The sequence below is a fragment of the Schistocerca americana genome, chromosome 3 (genome assembly GCF_021461395.2).
Source record: "Schistocerca americana isolate TAMUIC-IGC-003095 chromosome 3, iqSchAmer2.1, whole genome shotgun sequence".
Taxonomy (NCBI): Eukaryota; Metazoa; Arthropoda; class Insecta; order Orthoptera; family Acrididae; genus Schistocerca; species Schistocerca americana.
In genome coordinates this window covers 642,059,643-642,083,919 of record NC_060121.1, presented here as the reverse complement: position 1 = coordinate 642,083,919, position 24,277 = coordinate 642,059,643, and the positions used below count along the sequence as shown (strand labels likewise).

The 24,277-nt window shown below is 42.6% G+C and overlaps 1 protein-coding gene and 1 long non-coding RNA gene across 2 annotated transcripts in view; both read right to left on the bottom strand.

Annotated features, from left to right (window-relative positions):
- LOC124607421 overlaps window positions 1-24,277 on the bottom strand; it is a 1,003,590-nt gene that overhangs the window by 376,616 nt on the left and 602,697 nt on the right. The window lies entirely within an intron of this gene.
- LOC124607420 overlaps window positions 1-24,277 on the bottom strand; it is a 241,205-nt gene that overhangs the window by 106,288 nt on the left and 110,640 nt on the right. Inside the window, exon 2 of the mRNA XM_047139746.1 lies at window positions 3,095-3,164. Coding sequence (XP_046995702.1) covers window positions 3,095-3,164 — 70 coding nt within the window. The remainder of the gene's footprint in view (window positions 1-3,094; window positions 3,165-24,277) is intronic.

The window sequence follows — 24,277 nt, the reverse complement described above, 5'->3', positions numbered from 1 at the left end:
CTGCGATTCAGCAATGAAAAAAGCTTCTCGTTCGAGAAGAGAAAGCTTTTCGTGTTGAACGAGTTTCATGTTAAATGAAAATGTATGAGACTACGAAGTATGTTGTCGAGGCTGCGGTACCGACCACCGCCACCGCCGGTCGACCGCTCTTTGAAATGCCCGCAGCGCTCGTCAACGCCGCTCTTCCCACAACCGCCGCGGCGGCCTAGGGCGCTGCTTCGACGCTATTATGCCGCCGCTCGTAATCTGCGATGGGCCCCTGCCCTTACTCCGAGGTCCAGCGGGGGATATATTGAAGCTGCGAAAATGGCTTCTTTCGCCCTCATTTGTTACAGGTTCCTGTTCTTGCTATCCAGTGTTCTCATGTACTTGTTGGTCAGGGCTTATGGCCTTCGTAATTATCATTCATAACGAGAGAGATATGTATTAATTTATTAATTCTTTTCTTAATGTTATTAGTGCTTAGAATAAAAGATAATTCTCATTGTTTACGTTAATAGTGCATTGCGCTCCATGCTCTCATAAACCAAATGAGATCTCACATGTGCATTGACGATATATACAGGGTGTTACAAAAAGGTACGGCCAAACTTTGAGGAAATATTCCTCACACACAAATAAAGAAAAGATGTTATGTGGACATGTGTCCGGAAACGCTTAATTTCCATTTTAGAGCTCATTTTAGTTTCGTCAGTATGTACTGTACTTCACCGATTCACCGCCAGTTGGCCCAATTGAAGGAAGGTAATGTTGACTTCGGTGCTTGTGTTGACATGCGACTCATTGCTCTACAGTACTAGCTTCAAGCACATCAGTACGTAGCATCACCAGATTAGTGTTCATCACGAACGTGGTTTTGCAGTCAGTGCAATGTTTACAAATGCGGAGTTGGCAGATGCCCATTTGATGTATGGATTATCACGGGGCAATATCTGTGGCGCGGTACGTTTGTATCGAGACAGATTTCCAGAACGAAGGTGTCCCGACAGGAAGACGTTCGAAGCAATTGATCGGCGTCTTAGGGAGCACGGAACATTCCAGCCTATGACTCGCGACTGGGGAAGACCTAGAACGACGAGGACACCTGCAATGGACGAGGCAATTCTTCGTGCAGTTGACGATAACCCTAACGTCAGCGTCAGAGAAGTTGCTGCTGCACAAGGTAACGTTGACCATGTCACTGTATGGAGAGTGCTACGGGAGAACCAGTTGTTTCCGTACCATGTACAGCGTGTGCAGGCACTATCAGCAGCTGATTGGCCTCCACGGGTACACTTCTGCGAATGGTTCACCCAACAATGTGTCAATCCTCATTTCAGTGCAAATGTTCTCTTTACGGATGAGGCTTCATTCCAACGTGATCAAATTGTAAATTTTCACAATCAACATGTGTGGGTTGATGAGAATCCGCACACAATTGTGCAATCACGTCATCAACACAGATGTTCTGTGAACGTTTGGGCAGGCATTGTTGGTGATGTCTTGATTGGGTCCCATGTTCTTCCACCTACGCTCAATGGAGCACGTTATCATGATTTCATACGGGATACTCTACCTGTGCTGCTAGAACATGTGCCTTTACAAGTATGACACAACATGTGGTTCATGCACGATGGAGCTCCTGCACATTTCAGTCGAAGTGTTCGTACGCTTCTCAACAACAGATTCGGTGACCGATGGAATGGTAGAGGCGGACCAATTCCATGGCCTCCACGCTCTCCTGGCCTCAACCCTCTCGACTTTCATTTATGGGGGCATTTGAAAGCTCTTGTCTACGCAATCACGGTACCAAATGTAGAGACTCTTCGTGCTCGTATTGTGGACAGCTGTGATACAATATGCCATTCTCCAGGGCTGCAACAGCGCATCAGGGATTCCATGCGACAGAGGGTGGATGCATGTATCCTCGCTAACGGAGGACATTTTGAACATTTCCTGTAACAAAGTGTTTCAAGTAACGCTGGTACGTGCTGTTGCTGTGTGTTTCCATTCCATGATTAATGTGATTTGAAGAGAAGTAATAAAATGAGCTCTAACATGGAAAGTAAGCGTTTCCGGACACATTTCCACGTAACATATTTTCTTTCTTTGTGTGTGACATGTTTCCTGAAAGTTTGGCCGTACCTTTTTGTAACGCCCTGTATAACAGGGTCTGCATTACCATTTCATGTTACTCGATTTTTCGCATTATCCGTTTTTTGACTGTACTGTAGGTAATGACATACAATGGCCACCTTCGATTTTCTCACTAAACGAAATCATACAACAAATACCAGTTGCTACTGCGATAATAAGTCAAAAAAGGAAACTACATGAAAATCTTACATCGCAAATGGTTTGAGCGTATACTGTTTTCCACGAAAGAAGTGTTTCTAAATTCCCGTGCCATTCGTATTTTTATCGGTAACCATTGGATACCAACGATGGGACAAGGCATTTTTCTATGTCCACCGTTTCGCCCTCTATCGCGGCAAACAACCTCAGAGGAAACTTTAGCCAGCCAAAATTAATGCTGGTATTTGTACCGCAGTCTATTCTCACATTTGTTTTCATAATGATTACCGGTTTTGTTGAAATACTTTGTGACTTACGGGGTCTGCACATAGTAATTAAAACTGACGGATTACTCTGCAATTACAATGGGTCTGAAGATGTTCCCTATCCGTTCGAAATCGCTAATCATTATACAGACAAATGACAATAGACTGCAATAAAATAGTGCCCACGGATTTATCTTCACTTGACAGCGTGCCAAACTTTCACAACTAGGTTTACGCTTGAAAATTAGTTAACTAAGCCTTCGTAGCCTCTGAGGATGTCTCCCGCAGCAGGAGACGAAATTTTGGACTCAAAAATATGCAATACAAACAACGTTTTCAAAGATACCAATACTGACGACGAAAGCCTGCAATGGTTGATCTAGTTGTGTATAATGAAGAAGAGGACAACAAAGGACTTGATTATAAGTCCGGAAATAAGATTTTAGTGCGTGTATGCGACGTCAGAGGCTAAAAGTATTCGCGTGTGCAACTACAGTGAAACAAATACGTGGCACAAACTTGCCACAAAACATATTGTATGGTTCTTCACTCACTGTGGAACGGTGAAATAGCTCCACCTCTGCAACGGCTCTGGAAATACGCTGGGGCTATTAGGAGACCAACCTGTAACGGAAAAAATCATATCTTCAGAACATAAAGAGATCATCCTGCAAGAGAAAAAAATTTAAAAGCTATTGAACATCGTAAACATAATTATCTCTTTACAAATGAGATCAAGAGTTAAAAATAGTCTTTAATAAGCGATCGATTTCGGCTAAAGACCGTTTCCACAAGGAATAAACATGCTTATATGTTATATCATTATGTATTCTTGGCGTTAACCCAATATGTGCTGAGAAACGGTCTTCGACCGAAAGTGGTCGCTTATTACAGAATACTTTCAACAGCAGCTCACCATATTACGTGACATCATTTCTAAACTCTGTGAAAGCTATGCAACACAACCAACAGAAAATATATCTGTTTATTGCTGCTTCAAAAAAGAACGATTTAACGGAATACAACCACCATACGCAGCAACAACGAGTTCTCTGGGCTATTCTCGTCGGCGAAGGGACGTTAAAATTAATTCTCTTTCCTTAGTGCGCTGTTCAGCTGTTTTTGTCTCTCCAAATGCCGTTAATATCTGTGTAGCGCTCCTATACTCAAAATGTTTACGCCACATTGCGCAATAGATAACTGTGTGCGCTTTTCGAGACATCTTTGCTGTAAAGCTAGATTATGATACTTTCAAGTCTCAAGCGTATGGTACAAGAAGGTTTATAAATAACTAGCGACCTGCTACAGCTTCGCACGGGTAGCATTGAGTACCCGCGGCCAGACGACTTACTTTGCATAGAGATATATAAATTACTTACACGAACCTTGTTGGTGAATCAGTCTAAGCCGTGTAAAAATCCCTACACATACAGACAGAAAGAAGCGGCGGGGAGGGGGGGGGGGCTTATAAATTCATACTCTTTAATGAATAAAGTCGTATGCGAACGTATTTAAGTTAGGGAACTGTGAATAACATGTTGTCCACCATAACTCCTTGTGAAAAGAGGAGTGGATTTTAACGTCCCATGACGAGGTCATTAGAGACGGAGCAGAAGATCCGGATTAGTGAAGGAAATCGGTTGTGTCCTTTCTCAAAGTGTTCGCCTCCGTAGCTCTGTGCTCAGCACAACTGGCTGCTATGCAGAGTGCACGGGTTCGACTCCCGTTACTGCCCGGGATTTTTTCTGGGTGCACTCAGCTTCGAGATGCCACCTCCGGATCTACTTGATCGAGTAGTAGCGGCTCCATGTCACGAAAACTGAATTCGGCCGGGAGAGCGGTGTGCTTCTCCGTACCGCATCCAATTACGCCATCGGCAGGTGATGACACGACGCTCAGTAAGTACAATGGGCCTGGGAAGGCAGGTAGACGGAGTCCAGTGACTCCCACTTTTAATATTCTCAATATTGCTTACGATTTAGTAATAATGACAATAACATACATCAAATCTTTTAACATAATAATAGTAATAAATTTATATAACATGTTACGCTGCTATGAGTATTATTTTTATTGGAAGTATAGTCCCATTTCAGTTATACAGCCATTATCAGGTTATTTGTAATAGAACTTTTTTAAATTTTGATACATCTGTTGTAATACATGTGAGTTGTTTCTGAATAGTACGTTTTTACATACCTATCAATAGTATGATTTTACACACCTACGTAAAACATACTCGTGTTATTCATGAGTAACTCACATGTAGTACAACAAATGTAACAACATTCATAAGATGGTCCATTACGCATAACTTGATGATGGTTGAAACAGGCCTACAGTCCACATAAAAATACTACTCATACCAGCATAACTGCTTATACAAATTTATTATGTGACTGAAAGACATTTATTACACAGCAAGCACAGAACATTACAAACTGTAATAACAATAACTTGTTTACGTTAGGACGTCGCCTTCGTAAAACGTACTCGAAAAACCTGTTTACACGATATAAAATCGAATGATGCACTCGCCATTACTAATGTTTCACTTAGGACTAGGACTGTAAACACAGGTGTGCACACTATGACTATGCGAGCGTGTAACTGACAGGATGGCTGCTTCATTCAGCCGTTCCCTCCTACGGCGAGAAAGTCAGTGTATACGTTTTCTTTAGTCCTTTCTCTTCCTGCCTTCTGTTACTCGGGTTCCTCTACTTGTGTTCTGAAGAACGATACTGCATTTTGTGGCCGGCAGCATGTACGACCAGTGTTTGAATGTCCAGCTTTACCTGCTTGTAATGCTCCCTGCAGATGTCAGCGTGCAGGCAACGAATAACTGATGCAATTTTCTAGAATTTCTTGTGCTCTTGAGACAGCTTTTTTACTGAGTGGAAATTACTTAAGAAGATTGAAAATTGATGCACGTAAAAATGTAAACGCTTTTGGTAAACTTTTCCTTGGGGGAGCGGGGGGAGGTGAGGGGGGGGGGGGGGGGGGAACAACGACTCATCACACGACCCACCCCTCCCCTCCTCCCAGCTTGGATCCTGACACTGACAGATGGGTGAAGTTAACAACCGCATGGCACCCCAGCAACGAATGTGGCACAAGTGAAAAACGGCAATATTTAGTATTTGTCACTGAAAATTAAGAGTGAAGTGCCCCAATGTCATATCCCTATCTCACAATTTGTACACCTTAGGGCAGATGTATCAGTTTTGTTGCAGGTCACTTCATGATTCGCCGCGGCAAGAACAGTGTCACTTCAGTGTTGCTACTGGCAGGTGTGCACGGGCCATTCAATAAAAGAGACATATTCTGAGTTGTGAAACTTTTAATACATAAAAGGTTAAGTTGAATGTAATTTTTGATATCATAGATTTTTAGAATGTCTGTGTTTATACTGTGCCTGTATCTTACATTACAACGTCCTTCAAATGTCCAAATGTGTGTGAAATCTTATGGGACTTAACTGCTATTGTCATCCGTCCCTAAGCTTACACACTACTTAACCTAAATTATCCTACGGACAAACACAAACACCCATGCCCGAGGGAGGACTCGAACCTCCGCCGGGACCAGCCGCACAGACAACGTCCTTCAGACATGCATGTATGCATGAAGGAATAGACACTATTTTGACGATTACAGCAGCTGTAAATATTGCGAAATGTTGTACGTTGCAGCGTACAAGAAAAAAATTGAAATTTCTGTTATAAAGATTGTTCATATTGGATCCTTTCTCTCGGCGAAAAGTATTCCTATATTATATAATCCCATATCTGATTCTATGTTTTCATAAATTTATATTCCTTAAATTGCACCTAATTGCAATTTTATTAATTTTCATAAATTACAATTTTACATTTTGTATTTTGCTAAAACAACAATTTCAACACATTAATATTTTTTTAAAATTTAAATACTGATTTTGTCTGATGTAGATTCTGATGTCGTATTATATTACAGTAAAAAAGGAGATGGAAAATTGGAAAAAGTATTACATGATAGATAAATTACCAAAACAAAAAATTAAAAAATCAAAAAAGGGATACAGCTCAAAAATTTAATTCATAATTCAAATGGCTCGGAGCACTATGGTACTTAACTTCTGAGGTCATCAGTCCACTAGAACTTATAACTACTTAAACCTAACTAACCTAAGGACATCACACACATTCATGCCCGAGGCAGCATTCGAAACTGCGACCGTAGCGCCCGCAGCTTGTGGTCGTGCGCTAGCGTTCTCGCTTCCCGCACCCGGGTTCCCGGGTTCGATTCCCGGCGGGGTCAGGGATTTTCTCTGCCTCGTGATGGCTGGGTGTTGTGTGATGTCCTTAGGTTAGTTAGGTTTAAGTAGTTCTAAGTTCTAGGGGACTGATGACCATAGATGTTAAGTCCCATAGTGCTCAGAGCCATTTGAACCATTTTTTTTTTTGCGACCGTAGCGGTCGCGCGGTTCCAGTCTGTAGCGCCTAGAACCGCTCGGCCAATCCGGCCGGCTAGAATTCTTCAAGCCGATTTTCTCAAGTACTGCTTTCTTGAGTTGTGTCACTATTCTTGCCGGAGTGTGATATATTTACTATCGAAATCTTCGTATATGGTCCAAATTCTAAACCTGCTCGAAGAACTGGGTCGCTTGTGTGACTTGGAGTCATATTTACGGCTGCGCGCACCACATGCTCTCTAAAACCAGAAGAACAAGGCCTCGGCTTTATCGATTCCACGTCGAAGGGCGCTGCTCTGCTGATACACATGACAGCCAAAATCACAGAAAATAATCAGGCCAGTTGACAGCGGTATTGTTCGACACATGCAGACACGGATCACGCAAAGGTTCCATTTACATTCGGCTATATGCGGTAATACTCCATGCTGAAGAGCTACATATTAGGAAGCGCCCTCAGTCCCAGAGAGTAGACTGTCAAGAAAATACATGGAGCGGCAATCCACTCAAGAAGACCACTAACACAAAATTTCCGCAACACCGGTGAAACATCGCAGCAGTTACACAGCTGACCAGGACAGAAGCCTGCGACACGTGCAGTGAACCAGACACTCCGGAGCATAGAACTGTGTTGAACGGTCGCAAACGTTTGGAAACATAGTAAACTAATACCCGGCCTGATAATCAGAATCCCGTCCAACCATTTCGCCACAACATTCTCGGCACCACACCGTAAGCGATTCCCAGGCTGCAAAAGATCCGCCGCCACATGAATAGTCCCCCACACAGTGCACTACATTTATCACCTGCGATAAACTGAGAAGTTACAATTTCTAACTTATCTATGGGCCCAAAATGAGAAAGCAAGAAAAATACCAAAATATGAAGAAATTTTTATTGCATTATACACAGCCCTTAATCCTTTGAATGCCAAGAATATGAAAACAAATATAATTCTAAGCAACAAATACAAGAAGAAACTAACAAAAGAGAAACAATCAATTGTTTTGAGGAGGTGGTTTCGCTTTGGAACTACTGGGGCATAAAGTTTTAAGCCACCCATCATATAAAGTGATATATGTATTTGAAAGCAAATTCGCATTTTTCCTAGACACAATCCCGCATCTCGAAACGTCCATGAATTTATAATGCCTAAAACAAATTATAGGCCCATATACTGCCTCATTGCTTTCGATTTCGAACCCACTCATAAAAGCTGTGTAGCAAGCTTCAATTTACGTTACAATAACCTTAGATACATTTACTTTCACTGTCATTTATCTCCTCAATAGGGCCACTATAAAACGAACTGCATCTCACAATCTCCAACAGGTACGTTGCACGATCTCCGCGCCGAGTATTGTTTTGAACGCTGTAAGTGACTGCTGCATTCATACATTCGTAGAAGTAAATCGGTGTAGGATTAGATGTCTCCGTCTTACAACAGCATCGGTGGTTATATACTAAAGGCACTGGTACTTCAAAAGGAAATTAATAAAATATTGGTTTCAGGCAGAAACCACTGGTACTTACAGAGTAAAAGCACTGCAGTGAATGCCGTCAACGACGCCGGTCAACAAACTGTTCAACAACAACAAACCGTCGGTCTCCTATCAACATCAGGGCGCAGCAAGAGGCGGATGATCCAGGCAGCCCTCTACAGGGAGTCGACCACCCAGTAACACCAACCCGAATGATCCGAATCAAGCGTCAAATTATTTACAATATACAATGTTCAATTAAGTATGTAAGTTCGTGTGACAATAATAAATTAAAAATAAATCTCTTCCTGTGTGTGTGTTTGTATTATGGAGAGATTTATTGTTGAAATTCTAAGAGCCCTTGTTCCGAGAAGAGTCCAGCAACATATTACTTTCTCCCCACGTAAAACTAATATAAATTAGAGCCCATACGGTGACTCACCGACAGTTGCTTTTTTCCCCAAGAACCATTCGTGAAAGGAACACGGAAGGAAGAGGAGAGAAGATGGTGGCACCGGAAATACTTTCCGCCACACACCATAAGGCGACTTGTCGAGTATAGATGTGCATGTCTGAGACTTGTGTGCACTTTTGTCGCAAATTGGGTGCAAAATCTGGGTAACAATGTAAAGCCACAAGAACAACATTTGGAGATCCTACTTTCGGACGCCTTGGGGTAGGTCAGACAGATAATGTGGGTTCAGCAGTTCTACGTGCCGCAAAGCGTCATTTGAAGGCTTTGGCGAGAGTTCCGAGATAAATTCATGTTTGCCGACCAATACAAGTTCGAGCAGGAATAACCACACCACCGCAATACAGAAAACCGGACCTAGAGCGTATGGTGAAATACGACGATGATATCTACCGCGCTAACGGCTCCCTCCAGGAGATTCTGTTTCCCGACAAAATGTGTATGGGGGGGCTCAGAGGAGGCTATTTGTATGCAAAACGGGAGACACCGAGCGACCTGCTCATGTAAGTGCGGGAATCATCCTGTTTATTGTGGAGTCAGCACATCGAGATTGCGCCATGAATGAATGGAGGAACGTGCTTTCTTCACAAACGGATGCTGCTTCAGTTAGTAGACTGACTCTCACAGCACATTCGTCTGAGGGCAAAGTGGTAGTAGACGGAACAATCACTGTACATCGTGTAAACAGATCAGTTTTTTTACGCCTGTCTGCATATACTGCGTGATTATTATTCTGGAGACATAAATTTATGGCTGTGTTCTTGACACCAAAATGTGACAATAAGTTTGTGGGGCGGCTGGTTGGAATTTTATTGTTTATATATAATGTAATAATGTTTTGTTTATATAAAATGTTTTTCCCGGCCGATGCACCAATTGTGGGGCGGCGGGTGGAATTTATTGTTGTTATTTATGTGTACAATGTACTTCCCGGCCGATTAGCAACATATATGGGCCGGTTGGTGGAAAATTTACTGTTGTATAAATGTTTGAATGTAGAAACACTGCAGTGTCCCGGCCGATTAAGCATAAGTGGGGCAGCGGGTGGAATTAATTGTTTTATATTTAAATGTTCCTATTATTTATGCAGTCTTTTGCCATTCTCAACACTGGCTCTCTAACTACAATTTTGGCAACCAGAAAGTGATTAGCAAAACGTGAAGCCTGTAATTAGAATTCCTAGTGCCCACTTCATCTGAGAAATACACTTATAGCTACAGCTTATAGCTCTGAGGAATTAGGAGATTGTCTGGGATTCATAATCAAAAACGATCGTGAAAAAACGTTCGCTATATTCTGAAAGTCACAGATGAAAAAAAAAAAAAAAAGAATCCACACAATCTGACTAACAGAGCAGTTCAGAGTCTAATGCGCTGATGCACCTATAACTGTCCAAATTAAATGTTTAAGTGAATGCTCGCCATGATTTGATGATAATGTTCATCAAACGCCACGCTAAATAATGGTAGAATGTTTGTCCCGCGACAGCACGTGAAAATACGACGTACGCAAACTGAAGATAGATCATTAAAGTCATCCCAGAATTAACACTTCACTTCAAAATGATTTCATGGTTACGCGTATCCCGATTAACTTAATACGGCATCCGAGGCTGTTTATAGCAATGATACCTACGCGACGCGACTCCCGACACAGGTGGTGTGCTATTCAGCGTCTGGAGAGAACTGGGGCCTTTCTTCCTCGCGCAGCGTTCTTATATATAAAGCCGCGGTGCGGACGACTAAGGGAACGTATCATCGCTTCCTTTGCTGATGGCCGATGAAGCTCTCAATTTAAATGTGCAATCAGCACACAGGTAAGTAATCATAATAAAAGTCTGACGTGGCTAAGTAAAATATTTTGGGCGAGAGAATTAATTTAATTACACTACACGCAGTAGACGAGCTCTGAACTTGCCCTTTGGAGATACGCTATCGCTATAGTTTTATAGTTATTCAATTGAAACTTCTCACATCTTTATGATTATAGCGGATCTCCCTTCTACTTAAATTTAAACATCCTAGCCTTATTTATTAGCCTACTTAATCTATCTTGCTTCCTTAATTTTTAAGACAAAAACCAGAAAATCATGAATTTCCACTAAAATTTTAATTTGTGAGATCCAAAGTACTGTTTCTATTAAATTATTATGAAAAAGGAATCTAAATATAAATTTTTAAATCTCTAGCTCTTTTCTATTGCGCCAATGATTTTTACAGAAAAACGTCCAAATTTCGAAACTGGTTAAAGTTATTGAACTGATATTCAACACATATTGATTTAGTATTACTCCTGACATGCTAGAAACGTTTCAGGTAATTTACTTGATTTTTAAAGTATTGCGCAACATTTATGACGTCAGAGCTAGTTACAGCGGACTAGGCTGGCACACAATGGAAAGACTGACGAGAATTTTATACGGCGTGAGTAGGCTGCTTCCTTACAAGTTCATGGTCAGAAAATTCTTCGTTGGCGATTTAAAACGAGTTCCCTGCAATGACCCATGGAGTGTATTTTTATTGCTTTTTCTTCTTTTGTATTATTTTCAGAATAATTTCCGTCACATTACAAAACAATGTACTCGTTCAGCTAGTGAAATAATGGATATGCACTAGGTGCATGGCCAAGCAGCGCATAAGCTATATGCAAAAAAAAAGTGCCCTGGGAGGAAGTTATCTTGTGTAGAAACGTTCGCAAGATTGCTCAAACGCTTGCGAGTGATAGGTGCACTTAAGGTAACAGTTTCAGATGTTGGTACGCCATGAGAGCTAAGAGGCTGGGCATTTAATGAGTACTGTACTATTTATTTATTCCCACAATACGTTTCGAGGGCTTACAACCTCATCCTCACGTGGATCAGTGGACAGCGTAACAAACAAAAATTCAATGTAATCCACAGATCCACTACAAGATAGAGTGTAAGGCCTCGAAACGCGTCGTCGGAGTAAATCAAAGGTGACTGGGACAAATAAGTGTCTTAATTTACCTTTATTTGAAGCATTACCCACCACTATCCCATATCACACCCCTTTTTTATCATATAAAACGTGGCAAAGGGCTCTTCAATTTGCTGCACTGTCGTCGCTGGTTGCCTGTGGTATATTCTCTGTCTTTCTCTGACTGATTGCTAGCACGCCCCGACGCAGCCACCGATCAAGAAGTACTTATAAGCTGTTCACAACTGCTAGTCCGTCGAAAATCATACATGCCACTAAACAATTCATGCGAGCGTCCAGTTTTATATCTAAAAGTACTCTTAACGAAAAACCGCTCTAGTTCGTTAAGTCCACACACGACCGGTTTTGTATACACTGTCCAGTCACGTTAATGTGACCAACTGCCAAAAGCCTCAATAGCTACCTTTCGCAGCGTGGAGCGCTTCAAGACGTGCAAGAAAAGCGTCAATAATGTTCTAAAAGGTACCGAAGGGGATGTGGAGCCATGGCGCCTCCAGCGGAGTGGCTAACTGTGCTAGGTTTCTCGACTGAGGACCAATGGCGTGAACAGCCCGATGGAGACGGTTCCATAGATTCTCGATTGGGTTTAAGGCCGGGGGAAGTCTGGTGGCCAGGGGAGTACAGTAAATTCATCCCGGTGCTCTTCGAACCACACACGTACTCTGCGACCTGTGTGACATGTTGCATTCTCTTGCTGGTAGACGCCATGGAGCCAAGGGAAAGCAAACCGGATGTAGGGGTGGGCATGGTTCCCAAAGACAGAGGCATACTTGTGTTGCTCCACTGTGCTTTCCAGAATGACGGGATCACTTAGGGAATACCACGAACAGATTCCCCAAACCATAAAGCTTCCTCCTCCGGCTTGGACTCTTCGCTTTCACAAGTTTCACGCCGTACACGCCAACGGCCGTCTGTCCGATAGAGCACGTCATCCATCTGAAAAGGCCACCTGGATGTTCAGTTGGAGTACTGGCGTGCAAATTCCAGCCTTCAACGCCGATGAAAGGCAGTCAGCATGGGCGCACGAACCAGGCATCTGGTGGGGAGGTCCCTAGACAGCAACGTTCGCTGACCGGTCATTGAGGAAACACTGTTCGTAGCCCTTTGGTTCGTAAAGACGGTCAGCTGATCAACAGTTCCATGTATATTCGCCCGTATACATCTCCACAGCCGTCGTTCACAGCTGTTATTTACGGTCCGCAGTGCACCACAGTTGCCTCGGCGCCGGCTTTGGATAGCGCCACTTAACCATGCAATGTATACTAGAACCACGGCGCACGCGAACAATTCACACACTTTGTCTTTTCGCAAATGCTTTCAACCTTAGCCCGTAAGGTAATGATCATGCCCTTTTGGACGTCAGATAAATTGCTCTGTTTCCGCATTACCACAACGACTGCACTGTTTTATGCATCTCTCCGACACGCTTTATATATTCTCCACAGCTAGTGCTACTACCTGCCATCTGCGAGTGATAATTTGTATGCTGACGGCGACGGGAGATGGTCACTGCAATGTAAATGGACCGTATACTGGGCCTTTATGAAATGTATCTGAAATGTATGCTGCAGAACAGCAGTGTCTCTACAGAAAAACTTGCAGATACCCTTGACAATGGCCTAGTATAAAGGGCGAAACTGGTCATGTGTGGACTTAAAGCTCCAATTAAGCAAATGAAGCAGCTTTTCATTAATTGAACAACAGTTACGGAATCAGCATCATCAAACATGGAGAAACCAATAAAAACAATGTACTCACTGACGCTGTCTACCGAGAACGTGTCATATAGCCTAAGGCCTAATTCACCTGTCCCTGTCTATGTGTTTAATGCAAACAGCAATACTTTCAAAAGCCAAACGACAGACTTTTCACATTCACTCGCTATGCGACCTTTTTATAGGAAACTTAATGCAGTTAAATTCTCTGATTGGATAGGTTTTCGCTGGAGGCCACGGTTTTCGACCCATCGAAGAAAAACGCCTTTGAAGGACACTGTTCTACGATTTTCTTGAATAATTCGAAAACTACGACCTCTAGCGAAAACGTAGTACAAAGTTTAACTATAATAAATTTCCGACAAAAAGTTCCCATTAATTTTTTTCTGTAGGATTAATAGTTCGTATCTAGAGAGCGAGAGAATATGAAAATTCGGCGATTGGCTTTTGAACGCTTTGTGGGTGGCATAAAACACATAGATAGGTGCAGCTGAATCACCCTGAAAGAAGAAAAGTTTACACAGACAGAAATCGCACACGTTTCCCACCTTTAAATTAGCTGACCACAGCGCGACAAAAAGGGCAGCGAGCCACAAAGTTAGTAAAAAATAGCCACTTACAAAAAAAGAGGGAACGTATACCGCGGGGTAAATGTTACGAAAAAGAGGGTTGGTTTTGCTGAGTTGTCTCTGATACAATGCTCACAGTTGGAGCGCAAGGCTGGCCACAAACTTAGCAAACAACACGGTAGTTCGGATCAAAGAGCAGTGGAGTCGCACGCGTCTCCAAGCTCTACATCGCCCGCTTTAGGAAGCGTTATGACGCACGCCCGGTACGGCGGACAACAGAGAAGCTGCAGCCACCGCGGCGCCAGCTTTGACGCAGTCATTGCGCCGCCGAGTGTCGCGGAGCAGCTGCGTACCCCGTCCCGGACAGCGGGCCAATCACAGACTAATTAGTTTTCGCAGGCCGCGCGACAGAGGACGCGCCGCTGGAAGGTTTCGCGCGCCGCTGACCTGGAAACACGCCGTCCTATAACGATGGCCGCCACGGCGCGCCTGTTAACTGATGGTAACGAGCTGGCCGCCAAACACCTAAAAGTACCGCCGGACGACGTCGCATTAACCAGAGGGGCCGCTACGCTGTGTTACGGGGCAGCGCAGGTCACCAGCGGCCGCTGGACATACGACGTCAGGGTCGGTCAGTCACGGCGTGCAAAACTTGTGTGCAGTGGGTGCTGCACGCGTGTGGCCCGAGGCTCGGTCTGTCTCACCGCTACTCGGTATTTCCCTGCTTTGCTGGGAACTACTCGGTGCGGAGCTACATTTCATTTAACAGTGCGATGCGACACTGTTCTTTCGGCATTCGGTGCGGCACTTTTCGGTCGACACGATTTCCTTCATATTTGGCAGAATCTCAGCGATAGCGGAGTTTACTCCTCAAAAAATGGTTCAAATGGCTCTGAGCACTACGGGACAACATCTGAGGTCATCAGTCCCCTAGAGCTTAGAACTACTTAAACCTAACTAACCTAAGGACATCACACACATCAATGCCCGAGGCAGGATTCGAACCTGCGACCGTAGCGGTCGCGCGGTTCCGGACTGAAGCGCCTAGAACCGCTCGGCCACACCGGCCGGCAGTTTACTTCTCGCTTCTTACTCGTGGTATAAAGGATGTTCAAATGTTCAGCTGCTGTTTGCACAAAAAAAGCCATTCTAGCGATTTATTGTCCTAAGCCTCTACAAATAAATGGAGCTCGCAGCTCCTTTTCGAAAAAATGGATGAAAATTCTCCAAGTCTATTATGCAGTTTTAAGACACACAGTACATTTCCACAAGAATACATCAAAGAAACAGTAGTACCAATGGGATCTCGAGTGTCTGGAACCATTGCAGACATATTTATGAATCATGTAGAACAGATTATATTTAACAAAATAGTGTCAAATAGCTACAACATCCTATACTGGATGAGATGTATGGATGACATCTTATGCCTTATGGATGAGCCAAATAATGAAATTGACCAGTTACACACACAGACACATAAATTCTGTTCACGATAAGAAACATTTTACAATAGAGAAGGAGCAAAATAGACACTTAAATTTCTTGGAGATCACCACAAACATTCAAAACAACCAACACACATTTGCAATATACCTAAAACAGACAACAACAGACAATTATACATCACCACACCCCAATTCTCAAACGCAGGCAACACTTAGATACATGCTCCACAGACTAAACACAGTGCCATTAGATACAGACAATTACAAAAAGAAATGAATACTATAATACAAACAGCCACAAATAATGGATACAAACAGAACTTAGTAACAAAGCTGAACAAGAAAATGAAGGAACAGAAAAGAACAAACACCCAATTGTCACCAACACAAGGAAAAAATGACAAACAAATACACAAAATGCAAGAATAGAAACAACACACAGTGTGAAAGAAATAGGATGTAAAAGATGTTACACAATGACATACAACCACAAATACACACACAGAATATCCAACATTTTCAAAAAACTAGGCATAAAAATAGCGCACCAAACCAACAACTTAATTCAGAAATACTTCCCAAAAACAATAGGAAAACTGATCTATATCAGAAATCAAGAACATACCAACTGAAATGCAATACACGTGATGGAAGATGCATAAGACAAACAAACGAGGAGGACATTTGACACCAGATACAAAGAACATGTAAGAACATGGAAGTACAAGATCAATCTTTCGACTTTTGCAGAACACTTACACCAACACGAACATAAAATTACAACCAGAGACACAGACCTGGAAATCATAAGGAAAAACAACAACAAAAAACACCTCATCATCTTACAAGGAAACTACCACATCCAAAAACCCACAACAGAAAAGAAACTACATACAAATGATCAGATGAACTTGGCAAACCACACACTCTTTAAACTGACTGACCACTTAATATAACACTGAAAGTACACACATAGCCACAGGCTCAATCACTACCATTTCCTCCCAGATTCTATTCTATAATCACTGTCCAGGCCCATCCCAGTCTTTCCTCCCTTCCCACGCACACGTCTCTACCTGCATACAGACGATTTCAATATCTCTCTCTCTCTCTCTTTCTCTCTCTCTCTCTCTCTCTCTCTCTCTCTCTCTCTCTCTCTCTCTCTCTCTCACACACACACACACACACACACACACACACACACACACACACAAAACCGTTTCATAGGTTGGAAACACTCACAAAGTGAATGAAAACAAACGAATAGGCATAAACATCGTGGCAGTGCAGAGTGAAAAACAGTTAACAAAGTTAACTGTAAATACTTCAGCGCAGGACATATTGCAGAATGCTAAAAGCTGCCAAGTGGAGAGGTGAAATGAAGCCTGTCGACACCAACCACTGCTAGCAAGAAGGGAAGGAGCGGATTATATAAAGAAACACCGTAAGTAGCTTGCAGACCAACTTCATACAGAAAACTCCGTTTTTAACCTAAAACAATCAAAAAATGTACAAACGTATGTATCCAATTAACAGAATAACCATAGAAGATACTTTGTAAATAAAAGCGAAACGCGTCTGGTGTAATTCCTTTTAATTAGACTGCCGTCAGCTCAAGGCGGATAACCTATAGCAAGAGATCTCATAAATACTCTCAAAGTAACAGTTACCTGGTCGGACTTACTAAAGGCGGGCTGGGATATCGTCACAGAAAACAGAGATGACAGAAGGATACCAGCAAACATAATTTGTGCCTTCCAAACGGCAGCGTGTATTTTAGAGAAGACTCAAAATGTAAGATTCTATACGGCAAAGAAAATTTATTGAAACAACTGGGAAAACAACTCCATGTCCCTCAGCACACCAAATGACACACAAAGATGGTCGGCGCAAATTTTGCAGACAAATCCTTAAGGTCAAGGTTGCGCTCAGCAGCTTAAATGTTTTTATAAATGATTTGATCCTGACAGCTGCCGGCCGAAGTGGCCGTGCGGTTAAAGGCGCTGCAGTCTGGAACCGCAAGACCGCTACGGTCGCAGGTTCGAATCCTGCCTCGGGCATGGATGTTTGTGATGTCCTTAGTTTAGTTAGGTTTAACTAGTTCTAAGTTCTAGGGGACTGATGACCTCAGCAGTTGAGTCCCATAGTGCTCAGAGCCATTTGAACCATTTGATCCTGACAGCTCCACGGCGCCACAGAACAGAACGAGTCATCCGCACTGCCAGTACTGTGGGATAGTTGACATTGCCATACACCGAATAGTAGGCTGCTCCAAACTTTGACTAACGATAATTGGATAAAACTTAAACCACAAAGTTTGGTATCAACGACCGTTAAAGAAATAAGAAAGTAAGGAAGTACTGTACATGGAGATCAAAGCATTTCCAGTACCTAAGACAAGGACACTCACATGGTTCTTACATTTTTTGTTTATTCATTTATTTACTCGAATAATCCTTTTGGAGGTTACCATAAATCGACTTTGGTTTTGTTTCTTTGTATTTGAATTTCGTTGCTTCCAGACTCCCTTCATCCTTCAACAATGTCGTTCCTGTTCTTCCTTTCGCCGTCGTCTCTCTTTGCTTAAGTCCTGCCTTTTGTGTTACTTCTGTAGAAAGTATTACGTTGTCTGTTATGTCCATTCTAACTCCAGTGTTTTGTCAATTACGGTGAACCATGCGGGTTTGGATTTGTAGCTGTTTAATAAGTTTAAGATTTGCTTGGTTAGTCTGTCGTCTTCTTTTTCTCATTATATCTGTCAGCTATTCCGTTTTAAAATAAAGATACCTGTTTAAACTTAATTTGTATTCAAAATCACGATTACTTCTGGATCCCAGTATTTTCTTTAGAATTCTTCTACCAACGTTTTCCAGTTTTTCAAGATCCCCAAATCTTAGTAGTTCAAGCGTTTCTGTCGCACACAGTGTTTCAGGGCTTACCACCGATGGCGTCTTACAAGGGGAGGCCGCCAATTGCGAAATTCAGATTCGATTCATACTGCGCATAATAAAAGCTCATGGCCAGAGGTGTAATGTGGCAAAGCACCAAGATGCACTTCTAAGCCGTTGTCGAGAAAATCGACAGTTAAAAGAAACCGTTGCAGTGAAATACTCTCTACGGTTAATAATTCTCTACAGCGTCGTGGTGCAGCGGTAAGCGCTCTGGTTCGTAATCCGAAGGTCGCCGGACCGAATCTCGCGCTATGCAACCTTTTTTTTTTTTAGTATTTATTTTTTATAATTCAAATATATATATATATAATTCCCGGCAATCATTTGCAACAATTATGCATATAATAAGTTGTTGAAAGTCGTTTGTCGTGGAAAAATTGGCGACTTCGAACATCATTATGTTTTCCACAAACAAAGTTGTATTTCACAAATGTTATTAATTGTCTTCATAATGTTAACCACGCATAGTTAACGGAAGACGTAGAAACGATATTCCGAAACGAATACGTATAGCGTAAGTCAAACGTTCGAATTAGAATAGAGACCCCACGAACACAAATTTGCTGTGGCAGGTATGAAATATAAACTCCGTTACTCGCTCGTTACACTTGAATGACAGATGTTGAATGGGCCGAAACGAGCCGCCACATAACAGCGTAGTTGCCTGCTAACTTCGAAAGAAGGTATATGCGGTCCCTAGCGCAACTTATAACATTGTCGAAAATCAGTGCGGACGGGAGAGCTTTGGTACACCCTGTTAAAAAAAACTGAAAAATGGAGGCGGTACAATTGGAGAGCGATCCGCCTTCAACAACATGCATAAGCAATTCATTAATATATTATATATATATATATATATATATATATATATATATATATTTGAATTACAAAAAACTAATAATAAAAAAATTGCATGGCGCGAGATTCGATCTGGCGACCTTCGGATTACGAACCCGAGCGCTTACCGCTGCGCCACGACGCTGTAGAATATCACTAATAGTCGAGAGTATTTCACCGCAACGGCTTCTTTTAACTGTCGATTTTCTCGACAAGGGCTGAGAAGTGCATCTTGGTGCTTTGCCACATTACACCTCTGGCCATGAGCTTTTATTATGCGTAGTATCAATCGAATCCGAATTTAACAATTGGCGGCCTCCCCTTGTTAGTTTTATGTTCGACGACAACTTTTTTAGTCAAATATGTTTTCTTGTCATATGGAATGGCCTTTCCATTTTAGGTACTCTATGGCTGTATTGTCTGATATCCATTCTCCCTGGGATTTAAAACAGTTTTAGATATTGTGTTCTTATAATGTCAAGATCTGAAGGGTCCGGACGGGGTGGCCGAGCGGTTCTAGGCGCTACAGTCTGGCACCGCGCGACCGCTACGGTCGCAGGCTCGAATCCTGCCTCAGGCATGGGTGTGTGTGATGTCCTTAGGTTAGTTAGGTTTAAGTAGTTCTAAGTTCTAGGGGACTGATGACCTCAGCTGTTAAGTCCCATAGTGCTCAGAGCCATTTGAACCATTTGACGGGGACAAGGGTGGGGGGAAGCATGATTGATATTTGTCATGAAGTGTGTTTTTTCAAGTGATATTTTTAGTCCTATTTTGTCTGCTTCTTTCTGTAGTTCTTGATTTGTTCTTTGGCTCTATCGAGTAAGTCAGTAATTAATGCCAAGCCATCTGCAAAAGCTACACATTCTATGTTTGTTTTATCTCGGTTTCTTCCTAGTTGAACAGTCTTTATATTGATGGATTTTCTCACTACCTTCTCTAAAGCACAGTTGAAAAGTAGAGGTGATAAGCCAACTCGTGGTCTTACTCCTAAATTTATCTCTTAAGGTTTTGATAGTCCACCCATAAATTTTACTTTGGATGTTGTACTTATTGAAGTTACTTTAACCATTTCTGTTCTCTTATCGTCGAGTACGAATTCGTTTATAATACTGATAAGTGCATTTCTATCAATTAAGTCATATGTCTTTTTCTAAAATCTACAAAAGTTGGAACACATTTCAAGTTTCCGATTTTCTTCATTTCTATTATGCTCTTTAGATATTGTACTTGCTGTGAACAATACCCTCCCTTTCAAAATTCTACTTGATATTGTCCTAGTTGTGAGTCGAGTATTCCTTCAATTCTCTTTAAAAGCGCCGCGGGCAAGATTTTCTATGTCACTGGCAAGAGGGAAATTCCTGTGTAATTAAGCAAGAAATCCTCGTCAATAAATAAAAAATAAAAGCCCTTACCATTTATACATCTTCTTTAAATATTGTATTATGTTTTGTATTACGTTTTGTAATATTTGTTGCTGAATGAAATGACATTAAAAAGAATAATAATGGTAGCTTGTTGCTTGAGTACCTGCTCGCGTAAGGTAAAGGTTTCGAGTTCAAATCTCAATCGGCACACAGTTTTACACTACCAGTAGGTTCCATACCAGCGCACACTCCGCTGAAAAGTGAATAATTCATGCTGGTACAAAAAATTAATTAGGTAACTAGTTTCTTTGAATGATAATTAAAACTTTATGACAGACCTTCTTATTGATTGACACCGGCCTATCTTAGTCGCCCAGCTGTTACCTCGACGACAGTGAGGACGTTATGCACGCAGGTGGACGCCTGCCGCTCAGCGACCCCGCGCCGTGGTTGGCAGTGCCGCGTCACAGACGGCCGTGGGGGAAGCGAGTGCATCCTGAGAAATGTAAGTCGGCCGACCTTTAGCTGTGGTCGCTTTCGAAGCAGCCGGCTGAATCAGCACCGGTTGCGCAAAAACGTCAACGTCCTGGCCTCGGCTGCTTGGCAGCGCGCCACTGGCCAGGTGACATTTAGAGGAGTCAGCAGCACTTCTCACGCGCCTTCTCCTATTTATATAGCACGCCTCTAGTCTCTTCACTGTACTGCTAACCGGCGTGTTCCTCGTATAGACAACAATCCATTCCGCTAACGATTTGCAGGGATACGTCAATCAGACAAGCAGCAATCAAAGAAGCAGCTTTGTAATGTGATGACTCTCCAGCACGACTGTGAAAAGGCTTTCGAAAGGTGTGACATTGGCTCCCAATGGGCGGAGAACTGAAATACCTTAACCTGGGGGATGACGTCAAATGAACAGAGGTAGGCCATCAGCCAACTCGTGAAGTAGTTCTGGGAAGACAAAAAGAAAAAGGCTGTGCCACAGTCTTAAGCCCTAAGCAATCTACAACTGGACAAAATCAACTCGTCACTACTAATTTAAAAACGAGTTTAATAATTATTAGTGACTCCCTTGCGCCTAGTTTACGGAGCAAAGTTTATCGAAGGAGGCTTTAATACTAGAAACAGACACTCGAAGATCTTTTCTTTGTTTAGCTGACTTCTACATTTTGTTTTCAAAGCACACGACGCAAACAATCCCATTTAACCAAGATGTTGTTGCTGTGGTCTTCAGTCCTGAGACTGGTTTGATGCAGCTCTCCATGCTACTCTATCCTGTGCAAGCCTCTTCATCTCCCAGTACCTACTGCAACCTACATCCTTCTGAATCTGCTTAGTGTATTCATCTCTTGGTCTCCCTCTACGATTTTTACCCTCCACGCTGCCCTCCAATACTAAATTGGTGATCCCTTGATGCCTCAGAACATGTCCTACCAACCGATCCCTTCTTCTGGTCAAGTTGTGCCACAAACTTCTCTTCTCCCCAATCCTATTCAATAATTCCTCATTAGTTATGTGACCTACCCATCTAATCTTCAGCATTCTTCTGTAGCACCACATTTCGAAAGCTTCTATTCTCTTCTTGTCCAAACTACTTATCGTCCATGTTTCACTTCCATACATGGCTACACTCCATACAAATACTTTCAGAAATGACCTCCTGACACTTAAATCTATACTCGATGTTAACAAATTTCTCTTCTTCAGAAACGCTTTCCTTGCCATTGCCAGTCTAAATTTTATATCCTCTCTACTTCGACCATCATCAGTTATTTTGCTCCCCAAATAGCAAAACTCCTTTACTACTTTAAGTGTCTCATTTCCTAATCTAATTTCCTCAGCATCACCCGACTTGATTCGACTACATTCCATTATCCTCGTTTTGCTTTTGTTGATGTTCATCTTATATAACCTATCTTAACCAAGATAGGAAGTTGAAAAGGGTAATAGTAAATTGTAACACTATAAGAAATGGTTCAAATGGCTCTGGGCACTATGGGACTTAACATCTATGGTCATCAGTCCCCTAGAACTTAGAACTACTTAAACCTAACTAACCTAAGGACATTACACAACACCCAGTCATCACGAGGCAGAGAAAATCCCTGACCCCGCCGGGAATCGAACCCGGGAACCCGGCGTGGGAAGCGAGAACGCTACCGCACGATCACGAGCTGCGGACGTAAAACTATAAGAAATGTCAAACAACGGATCGGCGATGTGAAATAGCAATACGTTTACTTGTAACCTGTAAGGTTTGTAAGTTTGCATATAACAGCCAAAGCCCGAAGACCAGCCAGATCGCGAACTGGCTGGCCATATTACTTGAAAGAATCGGCGTATATCCGCGAATTAGCCAAAGCGCGATGTGATTGCTCATACGTTGGGAAATCCCTGGCTGAATCGCACTGCGTACTGTGATGAGGCAACAAAGTAGGCAGCACTTCTCTCACTTTTTGTTTCGCACTTCGCCCATTTGTGAAATTCCGTGAAATGTAATGGACCCCCCCCCCCCCCACCCCTCCTCTCCCAATCACTTGTGGTATACTCTCGCCACGTTATATAGAAAATATATTTACTAAATATACTTAAAGCTTGTCTTTCATATATTAAATGTCCGCCCCCGGTAGCTGAGAAGTCAGCGCGATAGAAGGTCAATGCTAAGGGCCAAGGTTCGATTCCTGGCTGGGGCGGAGATTCTCTCCGCTCAGAAACTGGGTGGTGTGTTGTCCTAATTGCCGGCCGGGGTAGCCGAGCTACAGTCTGGAACCGCGAGACCGCTACGGTCGCAGGTTCGAATCCTGCCTCGGGCATTGGTGTGCGTGATGTCCTTAGGTTAGCTAGGTTTAAGTAGTTCTAAGTTCTAAGGGACTGATGACCTCAGAAGTTAAGTCCCATAGTGCTCAGAGCCATTTGAACTATTTTATTGTCCTAATTATCATCATTTCATAACCATCGACGGGCAAGTCGTCGAGGTGGCGTCAAACTGAAAGATTTGCACTCGGCGAACGGTCTACCCGATGGGAGGCCCTAGTCACACGACATTCATTCATGTATCGAATTTCTTCTGTGAAAGCGGACGGGAAAATGATAACATTATTTTCACTCTATCGGCATTCGTGTGCTTCCTCTCCTGCAATCTGTATAAAACACTCTACTATCAAACATTAGAACATACACGTGAACTGAAGAGCTTTTTATTTGTGTCAAACACTGATTAAAAACACTTAAATAAAAACATGTTTTGCCCGCATCTCGTAGTCGTGCGGTAGCGTTCTCGCTTCCCACGCCCGGGTTCCCGGGTTCGATTCCCGGCGGGGTCAGGGATTTTCTCTGCCTCGTGATGGCTGGGTGTTGTGTGATGTCCTTAGGTTAGTTAGGTTTAAGTAGTTCTAAGTTCTAGGGGACTGATGACCACAGATGTTAAGTCCCATAGTGCTCAGAGCCATTTGAACCATTTTTTGAAAAACATGTTTTTACAGAGAAACTGTTA